We start from the raw sequence: 22326 nt of genomic DNA, 5'->3' as shown, positions 1-22326 counted from the left end.
CTTAGTTCTTGCTCTTGAGTGAAAAATTGAGGAAAAATTGAAAATCACTCGACTCTCTGCTCTCTAATCTAAGTGCATCGTACATTTTTATGGATTCTTCCACTATTTTTACACATCATATTTTATTTTTGGACGCCGGGCTTTTTTGTGTTTATGACAAACAGAAGAGTTCTTTCAACTGCAGCTTTCAAATTTGTTTACAAGTGCGTGTCGATCTGCGGTCTCTCTATTTCCATGACCATTTCTTTGCGGCCTGGCTAATAAACCACAAGAAAGACGAGAGCCAAATTAGGGTTTTCTGTTTATTAACGGCCATGACCATTAGCGGTTTACGTTATTTTCTTTTTATACACTCGCTTCTCGGTGAGCCCACATGTTTAAGCGGCTTCCTCTGACCCGCAGAAAAATAGCAAACGCTCTGACCAAATATGAGGAATTTCTTTTCAGTTCGCATGCACTGTTTGAAAAAATGGCTCAAAAGAAAGAGCAACGAATGGCGAGTTATAGTAATTATAGCTCTGAAGTATATTTAAATAACTTAAATAATCTCCAATGCATAAACACGTATAAATTGAGATCAAGACTTAAAGCTGGTTGCAATATTTCCAGAAGATTTTTTCAGTGCCCTTAATATCACTCGTCGCAGAGCGACAATTTTGGTCATTCTTGGCGGCTTAAGTCTCGAAATTCACGCGCTCAAAGAGCGTTGACTTGCCGCTCTTACGCTCTTATCTTCCCACACAAAACCGGCCACGCAGTTAGTTTTGAGCTGCTATTGAGTGAATTCAGATGAAAAGAGTTATAATGATTAAATTGAACATGCTGACATTGCATTAATACATTTGATCCGTAATTGGACGATTTTATTTGATCTTGTTTTTATCAGGATATCCACGCTAATATTTTGCCTCAGTACTAAGTTCAACAATTTCGAATCAAGATCATTTGATCGAAATTAACTTCTTATGACCAGCGAGTAAATAAATGAAGAAATGAACACGTTAGTGAACCGAGTAGTGAACTTCACTCACAGCGATCTTGCTCACTGAGAGAGCACTGTTAGCAACAACAATATCACGCGCTACACCTGCTCAGCTCACTCATACTCACCTGAAATCGCTCGCCCCCGTTCTCCGCTCACTCTCTCACGCTTTGTGTTCTCTCTGCGCTCTTGCATCTCAGTAGCGGTTGTATCTGCAGTTGTATCACAGCGGCGCTCAGTCTAATTTGAACCGCGATACCGAGCGGTTGGGCGTTTATCTGCTAGAGCTTCGTTCCATTACCAGTGACTGTGTGTGTGTGTGTGTGTGCGTGCGTTGCGTTCGTATATGAATACATATGTGTGTGTGTGTGTATGGTGTGGCAACAACAATTTGTTAACGCACACACTAACGCCGCAGTTAACGAAGGCAACTTAGCCCTTAAAAAGTGAGAAGAAAACCCAAGCAAAGTGCAAAATTATAATCAAAATGCCCTCAAAATCAACACTCAACACTTATATAAAACAAACCGCGTTTATCTTTAGTGCAAAAATTGTGTTGAAGCAGCACTAAAGACGTCAAAACACTATAAAAATAAATAAATGACTACATCGAGTGGACTGTGTATAAAAATGTCCATCGTTGTGTTATCGTCCTAAAGAAACTTAACCAATGAAGGAAATCATAAAAAACCAAGAACTCAGAACTACAGAGTTCCCCAAAAGAAAAAAGAATCCAGCAGCTGTGTTGCATTTCTAAAATATTTGCTTGTCGCAAACAAGAAAATTTCAACTTCTCCCAACTTCTTTTTAGTTGTGCGTTGTTTTTGCCATTTTTTGTGTGGTTCTTGTTATTGTTGTTGTTGTTGTCTGTCGTCGGCTGGCTTTTCATTCAATAACCAGTTTTTGTCAGATTTTTTTCTTCTTTAGATTTTGGTGAGCTTGAATTGCTCTTTAGGGGCGATCTGGTCTCGGATTTTTGATCGCTGCACACGCACTTAAATCCACAAAGTCGCACTGTAGTGTGTATTTCATATAGGTTTTTCCTTTATAAAGACAAATTAGTCATGCCAAACGCGTGCACCACTCTATACACCCAGAAAAAATATAAATTGAGGAAAATATATAGTAATTTTATAGTACGTGTTGAAAACTCCTAGCAAATAATAACTGTCAAGCATTACAGAAAATATTAGGTTTTTTATTAAAATTGTTCTATTAAAACCAACAATTCTACAGTCAGAATTAATCAAAGTCTGTTTTAAATAACAAATGCAATTACACTACGATTTTTTGTACAAGAAAATGCATAAGTAAATTAGATAGCTGGGTTCTAAACCGTTTCAGTTTTCCCACCATTTAAATACACTTTTTTCTCAGTGCACCCTCTTTTCTGCCCCTATCTCTTCTGTTCTTTCTCTCTTTCTTTTTACCTGTTAGTTCTGAACACACGGCTTTCTTGACATGCCAGGCATACTTAATTCCGGCTCTCCCGTTTAAACCTGGCTTAGAAAATGAGAGAAAATGCACAACTGCCATAACTGTGCCACAAAGTGGGGGAGCAAGAGGTGGTGGTGGTGGCGCAGTGGGAGGTGTGGGAGGAGAAGTAGGAGGAGGGAGAAAGAGAGAGGCGAAAAGCCAAGTTCAGACAGTGGCAGTGGCGAAACATTTTCCGTGAATTTAGTGTGTGAAATTTTGCATGTGAATGGAAAATGCACACGGAACAAGCAGCCAGCAAATAACAATAACAAAAACCCATAATAATAACAAGCAACTAAAAAATATGAGTGAAAATTATTGAAAGCCACTTGCAGCAGAGTGAAAGATGCAAAAAAAAAGACACAAAAACTGTTGACGCTGGAAAATATAAACCGTGAAAAAAACAGAGATCTAAAAAATGAACCAAAAACTAAAACCTAAACCAAAATTCAAGTAAAAGTTCACAGAAACGGCCAAGAAAAATTGTTTGTTTGCCATTTAGCTACGTTACGCCCATAGTTTGCATAAATAAATTAAAAATTTAAAGCAGACAAAGCAAACAAATTGACAAAAGTGCACTAGGCATGTCGAAGTGTATATACCCTTTCTAATAAAATTGGGTTTTAGTACTGATGCAAGTTAGGAGACGAGTTGAATGTCCCAGGAAAAATTAGTTTATTTAAGTCACTTTATGTTTATGTATGTTTATCTGATGTGAATATCTGATGCCTATAGATACGAATTGACATACAATAAACAAAGCGAGTTTGCAATACAAACTTCTGATTAGAATCCAAGTACCCCATTAGAAAAGTAAATAAACTAGACAAACTTTGAATGAAAAATGAGTTGAGAGAGCGAAAGAAATTTTGTCCGAAAGAAATATCTACATACGACTTTGGGTATATATAATTGTATTCATATCTAATCAGAGCGACAACCCGTCTCCTGGGCCCGCAGCTGGTTGCGTGTCTAGGCATTCATTTATTTATACTTATTGTGTGCTTACGGGTCCGAGCCAGAAATACAGCTCCAAGCTGACCTCATGAATTGAATGGAATCACCCACCAAAAAAAAAATACACAAAAAGTAACTTCAAAATCAGGGCAGAAGTAGAGATTTTGCAAATGAAAGTACACGAATAAAATTGGATCGCAGTTTTGTCATTGTGAAGATTGCAAAAATGGAAGAAGAAATACAACAAAAAAGTGGACACGGAATGAAATTATTTAAGTGCTCGCTTTTACTTGAGCTTTGTGTGTGCAGCTGCGTCTGATTTCAGTTTCAATTTATCTCTATAAGTTTCAATTTGGCTGTCTGGTAAAAGTGAAGCGATCGCGATCGCGCCCTTCTCCCATTGTGTTTCACTATCTCAGTATCCCATATCTCTGGCTGTATCTGATGGATACATGGCGTCGCCAGTTCGTTCGCCCCTGGCGACAAATGCACCATGTACACCAGTGTATCTGCCAGATACATTTTCGCCCAGCACGTTTTCTTTTGGCCAACGGCCAATTGGAACAAAATGCCGGCAACGCATAAAAACATAAAGTCAACTACACCGGCTATATAGAAACGCTTCTAAAATACACAGTAAAAATTATCCAAATGATGGAATAATATTTATTATAATAATTAAACTTGGTCTTGAGATAAGCAATGGATACTAGAAATTAATATAGGGACCTGAAAATCGTAACGGTATGAAAAAAATAATACAAATATAGAACATATTTTCAGATAAACCAAAACTTTTACAAAATGGAAAATGTTTTAGAATGGAATTGGTTTATAAATAGACAACATTTATTTCTTTGCAAGTTTTAAATGATCGATTTTTTTTTGTGCAGATAGCCGACTTCCTCAACGAGAACTTTTACTTAAATTTAGTTTAGTGCTTAGTACATTCCGATTTGGTATCTCGCTAATTGTAACTCATTGCAATTGCTGTTCTGATGATTTCACGTTCAAGTACGCGGATCGCTGCGTCTGCAGCTGAATCATCGCAGCTAATTTAGGTGTATAAAAATCACAATCGTGTGTATTTAAATACGACAACTCCAACTTCAGGTCCATCCAACCGAGAGCAATACAAATAAAATATACAAAGTGCCATCGCAAAGCAAACACAAACTCCGAAACGTGCTAAAAATCGTAAAAATCAACAGCGAAAAAAGGAAATATCTAAGAATTTTGCGGCGAAAGTTGAGGAGTGTGTTGTTCACCCAAAGTGTTTCGAGTGTATCCGAGTCTTTTAATGTGCCACCCGCAAGATGACATCGCATTCCTACTATAAAGACCGCCTGGGCTTCGATCCCAATGAGCAGCAGCCGGGCAGCAACAACTCCATGAAGCGGAGCAGCTCCCGCCAGACGACGCACCACCATCAGAGCTACCATCATGCCACCACCAGTAGCAGTCAGTCGCCGGCAAGAATCTCCGTTTCACCGGGTGGTAACAATGGAACCCTGGAGTACCAGCAGGTCCAGCGGGAGCAGCGGGATCGGGAGCTGTACAGCAGCAACGGCAGTCATCACCACCACCACCAGCAGCACCATCATCATCGCCACTCGGCGACGGGCAGTGCATCCTCGCCGCTGTACGAGAATAGCAGCAGTAGTCCGGCTGCTCCCAAAAAGGCCAAGCACTCATCCACCCAGGCACAGCCGCAGGGTGGCTACGAGGATGCACTTACCCAGTTTAAAGGTAGCATGTCCATTTGGGATCATTTTATAGAAGATTGGGACATAATGCGTAAGTGGGAAATAGGATTTCATCGATTCTTGTGGCATGTGTTGTGTTCCAGTTCTTTGATGTTTCCTCCTTTTCTTTGAATCCCAGAAAAAGATTTATTAATTGCCACAGCGGAAATCATTTGCATTTCAAGTTCGCTTCGTTTGTTTCTCGTTTGTATGAATTCCAATTATGAATCCGTAGCGGTTTCATATATTTCTAAGCTTAACTAACCCAAAACATGTTTCCCAACGACCGACCACGTATGACTTAATGACGGAAGCCAAACTTGGGAGCAAATTATAAGGGGTCAAGGTCACGGCCCTCTTAAAATGCTAGCTCAGACTCTACAGAAGTTTTAAGGAAATATTTAAGCTTAATCTTCCCAACTGGTTTAAAGATTTCGAACGGAATATATGCAAAATCCACAGGAATGTGAAATAGATCCGAAGAACAAACAAATTTAAGCTATGACGAATAAATTATCTCACTTTTTAGCAATGCATTTCATATCTTTGGCGGATTTTTCAAGGCCTTATCGAGTGTTATAAATATATTACAAATTCCGACAATCACCAAATAGATGGTGTTGTCACTTCTTGAGCAAATACAAACACATTCGCAGACCATTGGTCGCACCTTTCTTGGCACATCAAATAAAAGGGTGCCATCTCGACCTTGAATCTAATAAGAGCCAGATTGTTCATTACAGTTCATTGGGGGCAAGTTTAGGGAATGATACATAGATAAATAGTCTAACAATCCCTGTTCTCTTGGGAATCTAATACTTGGATCTTTCCGACACCCAAAAACTGTGTTGCCAAATTAACAAATCTTCGCTTGGCTTAAGAATTCCACGAATTTCAAAATGAACTCATTTGCCCAGCCGAAAGAAACGGGTTTATGCTTATTGATTTTTGTAAGCATTTATATGGGCGTTTTATGCTTATAGTTATACGTTTTCAATTGCCTAACACTAATTTGCTGGCGCCATTAGCAGAGAATTTTGTTGACTTTCAGATAAAAGCGGGAAGTACTTTGAATCCCATTTGATGTGCATTCGCTTACTTTAATAGTACAGTGTGTGAGTTCATTATTATATCTGGCAATGCGTGAATTTCTTATCGCTGATTGTAAACGTTCAAAACACGATCAAGCAACCTTCCTTCATAAAAGTGAACAGTAAAAAGTTGTACTGGTAAATCTTAACCCTTGGTGCTTTTTTCGTAATTTAGAGTAGTTTTTAGGTGGTTTTCTTACACTTTTATGAATAAAAGTAAAAAGCACATTATTTGTTTACCGAATTGGATTCCTGTCAGATAACTGTTTGAATGATTGAATCAGACATGTATGATCAAACGTCCTTCTAAGGTTAAGTGTGCTAATCAATGAGTATGACTAAATGCAAAAATAAACATTAACAAATTTCAAATAAGCGGCTCCGAACTCTTCTACAACAACAACTATTAAACAATCGTCAAAAACAAATTCAACTTAGAACGTGACATCATCACGCGCTCTTCAAAAAGCCGCATACAGACACATTTCCAGATAGTGCTACCCTGTTTTGGTATTTGTGCCGGAGTCGTACACCTTTGCACAATCATTATTTGTGTGAATATTTATGAACTCTTTGTTTGTTGTTCTTCGCCTAGAGGAAGATAAAAATAAGCCCGATTACGAATCGGGTTGGTGCTGCATGCAATCGTGCAGAAAGATTTCTGCGGAAAGATCGGATACCTCAATGAATGGGCGAGTTTCCGAGAGTTGGAATCTCCGCTTGAATGGAAAATTGCAAACCGATGAGTCATCAACGGATTGGAACAAGTTCAAGATCTTTTCGCTTCTCCATTTCTCGCACTCTCTATATCTCTCTCGTCGACATGACTTACCTGTAACTGAAGAGCTTGAAAATTATCGATAGGGTATTAACGGTTTAGGTTTCATATGTTTATGTTTTATATTACAACCAATAATTTGGTTGGTCAAGCAATTCCGAAAATTGTATTTGCTCAGAATCCTATGATTCACTGCATTTTTTTTTAATTAGTCATAACTCTTAGCATATTAGCATCGGAAATTTCATCGAAGGGAGTTAGAGAGTCTCGAGAATTTGTTTACTTACCCACAAAATTAGCTATAGGTAGCAACCAATCAATGCTTATAACGAAGGAATGTGTCCGCTTAAGAGAGTTGTCCGCTCAAGGAAGCTTTTACTGTATTTGGACTTTAAACATAACACGATTACCGTCCATTCCCCACGACGATCCATCACGTATTTGCCAATTAGTTTGTGCTCGACTCTGCTACAAATTGTTTATCAATAAACACGCTTCTTTTGTTGACCACACAACTAGGTTAATTTTTGGCTCGTTAGACTTGTTGTCGCCTTAAGAGATTAGGCATGAACTTAAATTTAAGGTTTGGGTAATCCATTTCCAAGGGCATTTAAGCTTCGTTCTTTTTTTTTTTTGCAAAGGTATACAGAGTAGGTAATGTAGGGAGAAGAGAGTTAAACTGGTTGGGATCGTTCAACTATAGTCACTTGTTCTCTCTGACACTTTTTATCGTTTTGACTTTTAGCGCTTTTGTTTTGCTTTTGAGCTTCTGCTTTGAGTTGTTCGTTATATGACTTGGTTATTTTCTGATCTTCTACGTTTATGGCTTTATGTGTTTGGCACTCGAATTTATCGGGTTTATCAGCCGATTTTATACTTTTACAATGGGCTCGACACTTGGAGGAATTGTTGACGTTTTACATTTTCTGTAGGGTTTTTGCTTTTTATGGATCTGCAGAGCCTTTCTTTGTTCCCTGTTGATTAGATTGTGTTGAAAAAGGGTGGTTAACTTTAATTATTGCCCAGCTCTGCCCCTGCATGCAGTTATCAGTCCACCAAAAGTTTACTAATTGCCCCGAAATGTTTAACAACTTGGAAATGCTTGATTTTTGTGCCGAGAGTTGTGGCAACATGACCATTAGCTTATCGTTAGATGGGTTATTTCTGCAAACTAACACACACACACACGTCATGTGTCAGCCAACAAATCAATGCCAAAGCTACCTAACTCCTGCCCGCCCACTTCTTATCGATTTTTGTATTTATCAGGCCAAAGAAAAACATTGACTAAAGTTTACCGAGACCCTGAACGGAAATAAAGATAGGATGAACGAGCAGGGTAAAAAGGGAAACCACACAATCACAGTACAAACTCTAATAAGCCACTAATTGGCAACAGTTGGAACATTTGTTCAAGCAAGTTAATTATGGCCCTAGGAAGATTATTCAACGCCCGCACTTCAGTGGCCAAAATCGGCAAAAAAAAAAATATCTTGACCGAAAATTAATAACTCTGATTGTGGGCGGTTGAATTTTCAGTGTTTTACATAAACTATTCATTTTTTAATCAACGATGACGCCATTCTAGATATTTTATTCTTTCGGCACAAACTTCTCAGGCATTGCATGAGTTTAGATTACTAACCAAAATCAAGTTTATCGAGAAATTCTAATATGCGATCTCATTTTTAAACAATTCCCCATGTAGACGAACGCGATGCCATTCAGAAGAAGACTTTCACAAAATGGGTTAACAAACATCTGAAAAAGGTGAGTTAATGATCGAGCTCAAAATGGTGCCCCACAAAAGCATAAAACTTAACTGAAATTTGTGAAACCTACTGATGTCGAAATTAAAATGTTTCTACCTTTCCCACAAGCAGCATTGGAAGTATGCTAAGGTATTAACCAGTAAACATAAAATTAAATTTATAGTGTTTTTTTTTTCAACCAACATTTGAAATTAATTTCCTGCGATTTTCAGACCTATACTATGCTACATGTTTGTGTAACCACAAATGGCATACCCTGTTGTTCTCAGTCTGTAAGTCGAGCTAAAACTAAAACTAAAACTAAAACTAAAATTTCTTGATGTTGTTTCTTAAAGTTTTTATTTTTTTGCCGTTGTTAATTTCGAGCAACATTAAAATGTTTCTTTAACTGCTAGGGTAAATCCACTTATCATTGATGTTTTCTTGAGTTTTTGTTTGCCTCTTATCCAAAATGTTTAATTTTACCTTGCGGCTTGTTTTGCTTTTCAGCGCCAGCAATTTTTTTGAGTTGTTTTGTCTGCATGTCTTTTTCTTTGGGTTACTCTCTAATTTATTTGAATCGCCTCTTGCTGGTATTCCACTAACCCTCCCCCATCTGCAGGCCAATCGTCGTGTGGTGGACTTGTTCGAAGATCTGCGCGATGGTCACAATTTACTTTCACTCCTGGAGGTGCTATCTGGCGAACACCTGGTAAGTGTTATTCAATTGGTTTCTTAGCAGTTTTGTCACGCTCTCGCCAATGTTTTATTCACTTTGATTTTTATTTACGTTGTACCTTGATTTTATAGCCACGCGAGAAGGGTAAAATGCGTTTCCATATGCTGCAGAATGCACAAATGGCACTGGACTTTTTGCGCTACAAGAAGATCAAATTGGTCAACATACGAGCCGAGGATATTGTGGATGGCAATCCAAAGTTGACCCTGGGCCTGATCTGGACCATTATATTGCACTTCCAGGTGAGTTGTTGAGCAAATACTAAACGGGGTATACCATATATAATTTTTCATTGATTGAGCAATTGGAGCAAAACTGTGGGCGCCGATTTTTGGTGGGCAGCTATTCAAAGTCAGCGAGACAGCAAAAGCAAACGCCCACGAGCCGCTCTTTGCGACTCAATGACTGGCTGGCTAACTGACTGACTGACTGAAGGTGACCCCCCGGTCTAGAGTTTGTTTTCATTTGGGCGTTTGGATCGATTCATTGAGCCGACTTGGCAGCAGCAGCCTACACAGCAACCAGATAGCTACAGTCTTGACACGCTACGAACTACGCTCGATCTACCTAAAGATATATACGTATATATATTTCTTTTTGGCAAACGCGTCGCAGCCTTTTAAGGCAACCCGATTGCCTTCTCTTTGCCGCCGCCGCTGACTGACACACATAACGATGCCGCTGCCGCTGCTGCTGCTACAGTTCGGCGGCAGCAAGGCCGCGAGTTGGCTTTAAAGGCGGCGTGGGGGTGGGGGGGAGTGGTTTTGGCCACCTACACAACAACTGGCAGCAAGGCAAGGCAAGCCGGCCCAATGAAATGCTGCGTTGGGATGCAGTTTTAAACAAAACAACAATCCCTGTGGTTAACTTTTCAATATATCATACATGCTATTTATGAAGTAATCATAAATATATGGTATATCATATGACAAATAAATATGGTATCAAAATTAAGCTATGAGTAAAAACATGACAATAGGTTCGAAATATATATAACAAACTTAAATTCATTTAGAAAATCAACGTGATGCGTCTAAGATGACGGATACTGTGATTAAAGAACTCCAATTATATTGTTTTTGTCACTGACTCATCGACGATATACATTTCCGCAGCATGTGTGTCAATTCGAAACTTGGATATTTCGTAACCTGCGACGAACGCAGATGCATTTTTCAAGTCGTCGTTGGCTGTCGATGTGGCTGCGGCTTTTCTTGACTCCAACTTGATCGATGGGGCGCATAAATGCTCAATGATGCTGCCAGTTCACCGACCATGAGGCAACAGCAACAGCAACGGCAGCCGCAACAGCAACAGCCGCAGCAGCAGCAGCAACAGCAGCAACACGCAACTGTGGCTGCCAAATGGCGCTCATTCAATTGAGGCGAACGAATTGTAAATCACTTGACAATGTGAAACTCAATCGCGCGTCATTTACTGTTTACTGTTTTCTGGCTTATTCATTATTTCTTGTCTGCCTGCCGCCAAGGATTTATGTATATTGTCGTTGCTGTTGCGGGTGTCTGATGTCACCCGATGTGGCTCAGAAAAAATATGCAAATTGACTGCGATCGACATAAAAGGATATTTCTTGTTTTGCATACCAAATGATTTCGCTTACAGCGTTCTCAGTCTCTTTTAATTTTTACTTATCCAAATCTAAATCCAAATCGCAATCGACATCTTGCAATTATGACATAATTCCTATTTCCATTCGTGTGCAAAATGCCAAGCTGTTGTATATTCAATTAATGATCGGTGTTTTGTGGGTCAACGTTGGGAATATATATTGTTAAAGGCGAACAAAATAATAATAAGTGCTGGAGCAATTTTCGAAACAGCAGCCGCTGGCAGTTTGTAACGCTGCTTAGCTTGTAATTAAGTTATAAATTGTGCAAGCGAATTGATTTGATCTATGAACCACCCACAACAACAGCAAACACAATACAATCAATCAGAGACTTTACCTTTACTTGAGACATAAAACCTGTTGAGCAGCATTGTAATTTCTAGTGCTTAACACGTGGTTTCAATGATTCCCCAACAAATTAGTGCATATTTATGGCAGCTTTTAGCTTAATTATTACAGGTTCTAGCTCGCTCTAGTTATTTGAGAGTACAACTGATGATAAATTTAAAATAACAACTTTATTTGGCAGTGTTGAGGAGTTTTCCTTAGATCATCAAACTACAGAAATCATTGTGGCCGAATTCTTAAGCTATAAAAAAACATTTAACTTTAGAATTAAACTGGCACACATTTGGCGCATATTTTCAATCCTTATTACTTCTTAACCAACGTATTACTTCACTTTAGCCAACGTATTATGCGATTTACTGCTTTATTTAGTACACCTAAAGCGCCATATCGAGAGCTACAAATCTTAGAGTAACCTTGCGGCTGCCACGTAAACTTCCTAAGCCGCTCAATTGCTAAATTTAAATAATAAATTGCCGCGATCCCCAAGGCGACGGTGTGTGCCAAATCGCTGAGATCTGTGTCGAATTGTTCTGACAAACGTTTTCATTATGAGCATCAGATAATTTCCCCAGCAATTTGCCATTTTTCATTGCTCGTTAGTTGGGGAGTAGTGCGGATATGTATGCGAGGCATTTATATTTGGCCAAAATGCCATGACCGATGTTTAGTCAGTTCGCCCAGGCATGAAAACTAACGCCTCGAAAGAAAGCCGAAATACAATGACCAAAGAGCCACCGAAAACCCAGACATTCTCACGTCATCGTTCGAATTTGAAAAGATTATTATTTTTTTGGGACTGCTGTTTGTGGCGTTTGATTTATTATAATACGCCAAGGTATGTGTTACAATAAAGTCAATGCCAGTTGGGGAACAGCAACAGACAATAACGAGAATTACTTGAAAAAAAATCAGGTGGAATAAAGGTGTTTTTTAGTGCCCTGCCCATGACATCAGCAATCCTCTGTTCTTGCCAAACGAAAGACTTCAACGCAGGCAGCGAACTCGAACTCTCGACCAGCTGGCTGTGGAGCATATCAAATGGCCAAAACGGAATGCCAGCAGCAACAAAAACAACAGATGCACTTATTTGTCTTAATTTATGACATTGATGACTGAATTTTTGAATAGCTTCGATGTGTGTGGGTTCAATCTCGAAATCTATCTATAGCCATCGCAGATAAAAACAAACAGAGTTTCATTAATAAATCGATAGCTTGGCTTTTGACCAAATAAGGAAACAAGCTGCCCGTCCGCCTCTCTCTTTCTAATTATGATTCGCCATCCCTTTCTGTTTGGCATGCAAATGTCATGAGCTGTCTGAAATTGTTATTTGCACTCGATAAGCGTTTACCAATGTAAGTGTGTATCTAATGACTTGTAATTAATATGAAAACTCACCGCTGGATATATTTCAAGTGTCTAGATGGAATTATAAGCGACGAGGTAAACGATTCGATCTAGGTGCCAATGATGATGAGCCCACACGGTGATATCCCTAGGAATGTCATACGTATTTGGTGCGACACCTACACCTCACTAGTCACCCACCCCCACAAGTTACGTTCGAGGTTTAGGCGACTAACTAGAACATCGAGGTGCACAGCGAATAAAAAGATAAGATATTCCTATATAATAATTGAATATATGTCTATATGCTGGGTAATTATTTGCGTTTTATAGAAAGGTAATTATTTGAGTTTTAAACATGGAATATTGTTATATGATTGGTATTATTCATTATGATGATGTTTAACAAAAGTGCATATGTACTTTTTTTTTTACGTGAGGAGATTCCCGATGGGTTGAAGAACTAGGAGGGGGTATTATGTATATTAGCAGCTACTGATTCCGCTTTGTTTACCCACCACAAACAACACATTTCAAGTGCAAAACAGTGCTCAAATTACGAATAGTGGCAAACATAATGCAGCATTTGTTTACTGGGTTGCATCATATCGGTATTAATAAGCATATGCCCAATACGAGTACTTAGCCGTAATACCATCCCCCATCCCCGCCACTCCCCGCAGCGCATTCCTGCAGCGGCTAATTAGATTTGCAATTCAGTTGCACAGTTTCTCAGAGACCCGGGAAACTCAAGGTGTGGGGTCTACATCTGCTTGTTCGAGTATTGACCATGTTGACTATAGCGATTCGAGAGTGTGTGTGAATCGAAAAAACAACTGACAGCAGTTAAGAGTATTTATTACCCATACATAAATATAGCCAGCAAATATGCCGGGCCAACAACAACAGCTGTAGCAGTCGCCGCAGTCAGTGCCTTTTACTCCATATAGGGCATCGCCATCGGGGATTTAAGCCATGTAACATGCTAATTAACCCATGTTGGCAGTACGCGAGCGAGTGTGTCGAATGTTTATTTGTATCTTGAGCACACACGAATCAAAGGCACTTCCGTCTAGGTTGGCACAGCCTCGCATATAGATGTCGACACCCACTTGAATCCGTTGGACTTTCTAAGTGCAAGATTATTGCAATAGTTCTGACTTAGCTGCCTTATTTGGCCGGAGAGATTGATGGGGGAAATGCATGCAGTGTCGGTTATTGCTGCTAATTTGCATTAATTATAATGTAGTGCTTCGCTTACAGTCTTACATAAGTGCCTGTTTTCTTCGCGTTTCTAAAAGTATACACTAATACTAAACTACGAAAATAGATACCAATAAGTTATGAAACAATTTTACAATGTTTAAAGAGATAATGCCAAGCCCACTTAATTACAGTAATGCTATTTATTTTTGTTAGTTTTATCCATAGAAAATGATTCAATTTTCTTCAAGTGGTTTTTCCCGTCTTTTCCCATTTTCTTTGCCATTTCCCACCGCCTTTTGCGACTGCCCTTTATCATTTGCTGTGAGTGAAACCTGTTAACATCATTGGTCATTTCTGTGTTTGCCTTCTTTTTGGGTCACTATGCGATGTAATGAGTTGGTCGTGATGTGTTATGAGATTGAAATTCAAACTGCGAAGACCCAAAAATACCATGGGGTCATAGCGAATCGCTGTTTTCTTCGTTCTTTTACTATCTTTAGGTTGTTTTCGGTTGGTTTTTAATCAAAACTTGTTGTGTAGAATCCACTACCATTTTGACTACTTCTTCATTTATATATTGTCCTCTGCGTTGTTCGCTTCCATCATCAAGTTCTCCGTCTTGTTGCCATTATTGTTATTATTCTTTGGTCTGGTGTTCTTGTACTTCTACGTAAATGGGATGACGTACTACCGACAGTGGTTGGATTTGCTGAACCACCGAATGAGTAGCGGCTACCACAACAAAATTTCGAATGGGAGAGGGAAAACTGAAGCCGGTGTTGTATAATATACCATCTCATTTTGGGCTTAGCTTACCTCCATATGTATTTTTTTGTAAACCTTGGAGTAAGAGATCAAAATTCCAGCGGAAGTATTCAATTAGCTTATTAAGGCATTTAAATAGTTTGTGCTTTATTCAACAGGTAAAAGTAATTGTCCAATTGATGTGTACATGTATTTAATCCCTTAGTTCTGATAGTACAGCTTACCTACTAAAAGTAAGTAATTTTACCAAGCCTAATCAGAATTAGATTATCATAAAGATATTATGATCCTAATATGCCTATGAGAAAGTATTTGATGTGGAAGGAGTAAAATAGTTCGATTAATTCAATACGGATTGCAGATCTCTCGATAAAAGTGGGAATCTTTAAATGACATATGTGTCTTTATTATCAATTATCCAGTTTGTAAGGGTATTTCAAGCTTCGCTGCCCTTGTGTTGTTGTTCTTTTTGCTGTTGCGTTACATGTGTGTGCGTTGGCGTGGGCGTCGCTGCCAGCGTCGGCGTCCACGTTGCCATGGCAGCGCCGTCAAAAACACAGGTGTTGGTTGCAAATACGTCATCAAGAGGCACCGCAGTGGTGGCAGAATCAGGTGGAATGGCGGCAGAGGTGCTGGCAGCGGCAGTGGCAGAGGCAGTGGCGTCGGCAGCGAAGCCACCAGGCCATAACGGGGCTGGCAGTGTTGGAGTGTTGCCACCAACACAGCTACACACGCACACGCACAGCTGTCAGCACGATCGCGATTCCATATCCATATATTCCATATATTGTAAAGCCCGACTCGTGACGCCGACGCCGTCGGCGACGTTGACGTCAACGCCAACACAGGCAGCGATCGCCATGTGCCAATTCCACTTTGTTTCAGCTTCGCTTCTATTCTTGCCTGTAAACAAAAAAAAAAAAGAGCGAGGCGGCACAGCGACGTCGACGTCGACAGAAGCGTCAACACCTGGCCAAAGCCACACTTTAAGCGTTTTAACTTGGCCCGATCGCTTTTAGTTGTTGTCGAGACGCCGCCGCACACATTTCACGATCCCTCTCCATAAATATTTGCAAAAAACAAATAGAAATTAATAAATTGCATGCGTTCCTCGGGAACCGCGGAATTCCACAACTATTCCAAAACTACGGGAACGCGTTTTGAAATCCCGGAAATTCTTAGAAAGTGTGTGTGTGTGTGTGCCCCAGAAAACCCCCTAAAAACCCAAAGCCAAAGCCAAAGCCAAAGTCTTAGACCCAAAGTGATTTCAATCAATTAATGCGACTTCGCATGATGTCAGAATCTTGCGTTATAATCGCTCTGCTTCTCTGATTTATTAAATGCCGCCAATTTCAATTGATTTCAATCTCTCGCAATTGAGTTGCATTTCAATTATTTTTTTATGACGAGTTTATTGCCAAAGTGTGGGGCACGGTTTGTTTCAATTCGTTCGTTTGTTTGCAAACAAAATGCCCCACGAACCGGAGTCAAGTAGCTGTAAAATAATGACGTACGCCCCTGCTGATCTCCCCGATTCCATCTCGTCTCGGTTTTGGTTTTCGCCGCTGTTCCAGTTCGTAGCTTTGAAAAAACATTTTTTTGTGCGTGTGTGTCTCGTATTTTATTTAGCAATTTTCAACGCTCTCCTCAAGTGGCTTATTGTTTGTCTCGTTGTCTGAGGATGCTTTATTAAATCTAATTTATTTGCCCACAAATCGCCGAAATCTGAAAATGCTAGCGAAGATCACCCATATCGAAATTAACTACTTACGGTCTGTAGTTTGTTTGGTTTTCTTCCGTCCTTAATTAGCTTTTATTTATGAATATCATTTGGATATAATGAATCTCCGCATAACAAAACACTTTCGAGTGATACAGTGTTTGATTCACTGCGTTTTATGTGTTCTTAATTGCACTTGAAGTCGCCAAAACCGGAATTTCAGCCATTTCTTTTAGGACATACAAATTAGTTGGCATGCCCATTAGTCTTCTACCTCACCAAGCTTCATTTCTGCAGGTCTCTTGAAATTTTGATTGGCTTTAAGTGCATTATCTCCATTTAATTTATAGCCTCAAGTTTCAATAAATTTGTGCATTTTTCTGTGCCGTTGAGCAATGCAAATTGGCAGGCACCTTTGAAAAGCGCACATCTCCTAACTCTGAACAGTAGCCAAAAACCCAAAATAGGCAAAGACCAGATTGAGCTTTGCCGCCTTTCAAAAGACTCATTGAGAATGTCAAACCATTAACGCCTCTTAGAGACGCCTCCACAGACACTTTTTCGAGCTGCTCGCTGGGGCCCCTAGGTATTTTTCTTATTTCTCTATCATTTTTGTTTTGTTTTTGGCATAATCACATAAAAACAACACAGGTCGTTTATAGTGTGCTTAAAATGCTGCAATTAGCATTTTTGGTTGTGTGGCGATGGATGTGAATGGTTGTGATGTGTGTATTTGTTTGTCACGGTTCTGCGCAGGCGTGAAACGCAGCTACATACATATGTATAACCTCCAGTTAAAGTCCATTCTCCATTACCAATGCAAAACAAACATTTGTCGTGCTTTTCGTTGGGTGGGCGATCTTTTTGGCCTGGCCAACTGTTTTATTGATCTTGAGCTATATAGATTAATCTAGAGATTTCCATTAGAGGCAGAGGCGGTTACAAGGCGGTACCAATATGTTTACAATTCTTGGAAATTTTGAAAGCCAGCTGTTGGCTTTGTTTATAGAGACTCTAAGCATTTCGCTCGCTTCCTGTTTACTTTTTAAGTGCAGCCCTAAAATGAGTTAATTCTCGCATTTTCTGTTCCTTTGCTGCATTGTTTCTCTCTAGATTTATCACACTTGCGAATTATTTGCCCCTTCACTTGAACAATTACTGCTGTTTGTTTTGATAATATTGACCCTAAATATTTGCAAAGAAATTTGTGTAATTCTGCTATTTTCGATTTGAGTAATAGATCTTGGAAGCGAGTCAAAACTTATTGGCATAATATCTAGCGATAATGATACAGAACCTTCTACATATGGAAGTTCAACATTAAAAAAAGTGGTAATATATTCCAACTTTTTCTTACACTTCCTATAGTGCAAATAAAACGGTGAATATGTATTCCCATATTCCCTGTTCCACTGCCAAATCGTTCCTCTCCCCATTTTCCTATGCAAAATAGGCTTGCGTGTTCCGAAACTAATGAATCTCTGCCCATGAATCAGCGCGGTGTACATTAACTTTTTGCCGTGAATATATGTATGTGTGTATTTTTGCAACAAAAAAAATGAAAAAAATGTCGGCAGCAAAAGAAGCAACAAAATAGCGCCAAGAGGAAGACAGACACACAGTTGGGATAATTATGTATACGTACAACACAATAAATAATTCGCAACAACAATGGGCCCACCTACCTCCCCCCTCGGCATACCCTCTCACCTCGCCCTTATAATTCTTCACTCCACTTTGGCTCCGTTCGGTTAAATTTACTCTACTTCAGTTCTCGATGGGGTTTCTGACAAACTCCGGGGCAATGCCACATAGAACCAGACATCCGGTGCTAGTTTGGGATTTGACTTCGGGTTTAGATTTGGCTTAATTAAACCCAAATTGTAAGGACCGGCAAATAATTAAACTTATTTTGGCAATCACGCAGAATTGCGAAAATCGGCGCAAAAGAAACGCGGCAAAACGAAACGATTTTCTAACGAACCTTAGAACGAAACGACACAAAGTGAAACAAACGAAAGCATCGATAACTGCGCAAGCAGTTCGATTATTACGATAACATGCACTCCAGCTCGCAATCGACGCTGAAGCGCACACAACAACTGGTGCGGCAGACGAATGGCGGCAGGGGCGATGTTCTGAGCAGCGGATCCGAAGTGGTCCACTCCTCCCGTGGCCCGGCCATAACCACCAATATCGATGACTCGAGCTTGCGGTATCGTCATGAGACAAAGAGGGAGCGCACTGTGGAGGCGGTGATTACGGATTATCCAGGTGTATCGCCCCTGGGAAGCGTTCCCCATGAACGAACCAACTTTGAGCGCACTGTGACCTTCCAAGATCCCGCTGGCAATTCACGACGCCTTTCGCAGAGTGGAGCTTTGGTTCCGGCCGGTGCAATTCCATCGTCATCCAGCCATTACCAACAGGTGACGCGAAATAAGCGCATCTCCACGGAGGTTTTGGGCTCCAGTGTGGAAAGCACCAAGACATCGCAAAGAGCCCCCAATGGCCATCGCCGTGTAACCACGCACATTGTCCGGAAAGTAACCACTTTGAGCAGGGCGGAGGAGAATGCTCAGCCTGCCGAGGATTTGTTGCCTCCGGCCAAAATGATTCGCAGCTCGGAGTTGGAGTATCGTCGCGCCCTGCCGCCGGCCATAGAGTCGTCGTCCACGCAGCGCAGAGAGGTATAAATCGAACTTGGGAATAAAATGCAGGATGACATACTCATTAAATTAGGCGACCACACTTTTGCTCTGCTCAAATTAATCAATGCATTTCCTTTTCTATAGAATTTGAACCCTTATACTTATTACTTAACTAAATTATGTGCAGATCTCCGATATTGTTGTGGGCAAAGAGGACAACGTATCCGCTCGGGAGGCTCTACTGCGCTGGGCACGTCGCTCCACTGCTCGGTATCCGGGCGTACGTGTCAACGACTTTACATCGTCGTGGCGAGATGGATTGGCTTTCTCGGCGTTGGTGCACCGCAACCGACCGGACTTGCTTGACTGGCGAAAGGCAAGGAACGATCGGCCAAGGGAGCGCCTGGAGACAGCCTTCCACATTGTGGAGAAGGAGTACGGAGTTACGCGCCTGCTGGATCCTGAGGGTAAGTTAACCAAAAAATTCATAAGACGATCCATCTAATTGCGAACCGTCTATTTTAGATGTGGATACCAACGAGCCGGATGAGAAGTCCCTCATCACGTATATTTCATCGCTGTACGATGTGTTCCCGGAGCCGCCCTCTATCCATCCACTCTTCGACATGGAGTCACAACGTCGCGTCCATGAATATCGCGACCTGGCCCAGCAGTTCATCTACTGGTGCCGCGAGAAGACAGCTTACCTGCAGGAGCGTTCCTTCCCGCCCACGCTTATTGAGATGAAGCGTCTGCTGAGCGATCTGCAGCGTTTCCGCAGCGAGGAGGTGAGCGCCCGCAAGCGCGAGAAATCCAAGCTCATTCAGATCTACAAGGAGCTGGAACGCTACTTCGAAACGGTGGGTGAAGTCGACGTAGAGGCCGAACTGCGGCCGGATGCCATTGAGAAGGCGTGGTATCGCATGAACACGGCGCTGCAGGATCGCGAGGTTATCCTTCAGCAGGAAATTGAGCGACTAGAACGGCTGCAACGACTGGCCGATAAGGTACAGCGCGAGATCAAGCATGTAGATCAGAAGCTGAGCGATCTAGAGACCCGTATTGGCGAGGAGGGTCGTCGCATCGAGCGTCTACATCCCGTTGATGCTAAGAGCATTGTCGAGGCGCTTGAAACCGAAATCCGGCACCTGGAGGAACCCATCCAGGACATGAACCAGGACTGCCACGTGCTCAACGAGGGTCGCTATCCCCATGTCAGTGAGCTGCACAAGAAGGTCAACAAATTGCACCAGCGTTGGGCTCAACTGCGCACCAATTTCCACACGAACCTGGTACAGAAGCTGTCCGGTTTGAAGTATCCCGTCCACGAGACCACGGTGACGCGTCAAACGCGCATGGTGGTCGAGTCCCGTCAGATCGACACGAATCCCCATTTCCGCGATCTGCAGGAGCACATTGAGTGGTGCCAAAACAAGTTGGTAAGTGCAAATAAATCATATGTGCTCTTGAAGATCAATTAAACTACTGTGTTTGTGTTGCAGAAACAATTGCTTGCCGCTGACTATGGCAGTGACCTGCCGTCGGTCAAGGAGGAACTGGATCGTCAACAGCACGAGCACAAGATCATTGATCAGTTCCACACGAAAATACTCAACGACGAACGCCAGCAGACCAAGTTCTCCGGAGATGAGCTGGCATTGTACCAGCAGCGTCTCAATCAGCTGCAGAAGGTGTATGCCGAGTTGCTTAGCACCTCGACGAAGCGTCTGTCCGATTTGGACTCGCTGCAGCACTTCCTGGGACAGGCCTCCGCGGAACTGCAGTGGCTTAATGAAAAGGAGCAGGTGGAGATTACGCGCGACTGGGCGGACAAACAACTCGATCTTCCCTCCGTGCACACATACTACGAGGTAAGTTTAGGCTTATGCCCCAATGAATGCCCTTAGAGCTAGTTTTATATATGTGTTGTGCTTCTATCCGTTTACAAGCGTGCATTTGGTAATGGCGACGAGGTAAGACCACAAATTGGTTTACAAATACCATGAGAAATTTTCTATTGCAAAAAAGAGCAACCAACCAAGTGCACTTATAAAATTCATTTAATATCTTTACTAATAAAACCTTTTTTATGACCATCTAGAACCTAATGTCCGAACTGGAAAAGCGTGAGATGCACTTTGCCACCATCCTGGATCGTGGAGAGGCTCTGCTGAACCAACAGCATCCGGCCTCCAAGTGCATCGAAGCCCATCTGACAGCCCTGCAACAACAATGGGCTTGGCTGCTGCAGCTGACTCTCTGCTTGGAGGTTCATTTGAAACACGCCACGGAGTACCATCAGTTCTTTGGCGAGATCAAGGATGCGGAGCAGTGGCTGGCCAAGCGTGACGAAATACTCAACAGCAAGTTCTCGCAGTCGGACTTTGGCTTGGACCAGGGTGAAACTCTTCTCAGGGGTATGCAGGATCTGCGTGAGGAACTGAATGCTTTTGGCGAGACAGTGGCGACACTGCAGCGAAGGGCCCAGACAGTGGTGCCTCTAAACAAGCGACGCCAGCCGGTAAATCGACAGGGACCCGTGCAGGCCATCTGTGCCTACAAACAGCAGGGTCAACTGCAGATCGAAAAGGGCGAGACTGTTACGCTCCTGGACAACTCGGGACGTGTGAAGTGGCGCGTGCGCACTGCTAAGGGTCAGGAAGGACCCATACCGGGCGCTTGCCTGCTACTTCCGCCTCCTGACCAGGAGGCCATCGATGCTGCCGAACGTCTGAAGCGACTGTTCGATCGCTCCGTTGCTCTCTGGCAGAAGAAGCATCTGCGCCTGCGCCAGAACATGATCTTCGCCACCATTCGTGTGGTTAAGGGCTGGGACTTTGACCAGTTCTTGGCCATGGGTCCTGAGCAGCGCACGGCCATCCGGCGTGCCCTCAACGACGATGCCGACAAATTGCTGAGCGAGGGTGATCCAAATGATCCGCAGCTGCGACGCCTGCGCCGCGAAATGGACGAGGTCAATCGCTTGTTTGATGAGTTCGAGAAGCGTGCGCGCGCCGAAGGTGAGTGTGGGAGTACTCCAATGGGTATCGGTATTAACAGGGGATTTTGAAGGGTAGGAGATAGTTTTCGCCTCGCTTTTCAATTGACGGCGCTCGCCAGCTGTCCAAAGCGTTTAA

At 41.8% G+C, this 22326-nt stretch overlaps 1 protein-coding gene across 22 annotated transcripts in view; it reads left to right on the top strand.

Annotated features, from left to right (window-relative positions):
* Nucleotides 1-22326, top strand: part of LOC6549268 (dystonin) — a 75653-nt gene that overhangs the window by 15112 nt on the left and 38215 nt on the right. For 5 of the 22 annotated variants that reach the window (XM_015156921.2, XM_015156936.2, XM_015156919.2 and 2 more), the window contains exons 1-9: nt 1185-1428; nt 4529-5164; nt 8738-8799; nt 9403-9492; nt 9591-9761; nt 19377-19656; nt 19715-20628; nt 20692-21060; nt 21291-22209. In XM_015156921.2, the coding sequence (XP_015012407.1) occupies nt 4732-5164; nt 8738-8799; nt 9403-9492; nt 9591-9761; nt 19377-19656; nt 19715-20628; nt 20692-21060; nt 21291-22209 (3238 nt within the window). In that variant the 5' untranslated portion in view covers nt 1185-1428; nt 4529-4731. Of the gene's footprint in view, nt 1-1184; nt 1429-4528; nt 5165-8737; nt 8800-8912; nt 8931-9013; nt 9074-9402; nt 9493-9590; nt 9762-15774; nt 16008-18465; nt 19229-19376; nt 19657-19714; nt 20629-20691; nt 21061-21290; nt 22210-22326 lie in introns of those variants that run through there. The other 17 variants (XM_026980938.1, XM_026980937.1, XM_026980935.1 and 14 more) reach the window with 9 other exon arrangements.

Source organism: Drosophila erecta, unplaced genomic scaffold, assembly GCF_003286155.1.
Source record: "Drosophila erecta strain 14021-0224.00,06,07 unplaced genomic scaffold, DereRS2 tig00000092-arrow-pilon, whole genome shotgun sequence".
NCBI classification, from domain to species: domain Eukaryota; kingdom Metazoa; phylum Arthropoda; class Insecta; order Diptera; family Drosophilidae; genus Drosophila; species Drosophila erecta.
Note: the sequence above shows the minus strand (reverse complement) of the source record. Positions and strands in the feature narration are given on the sequence as shown.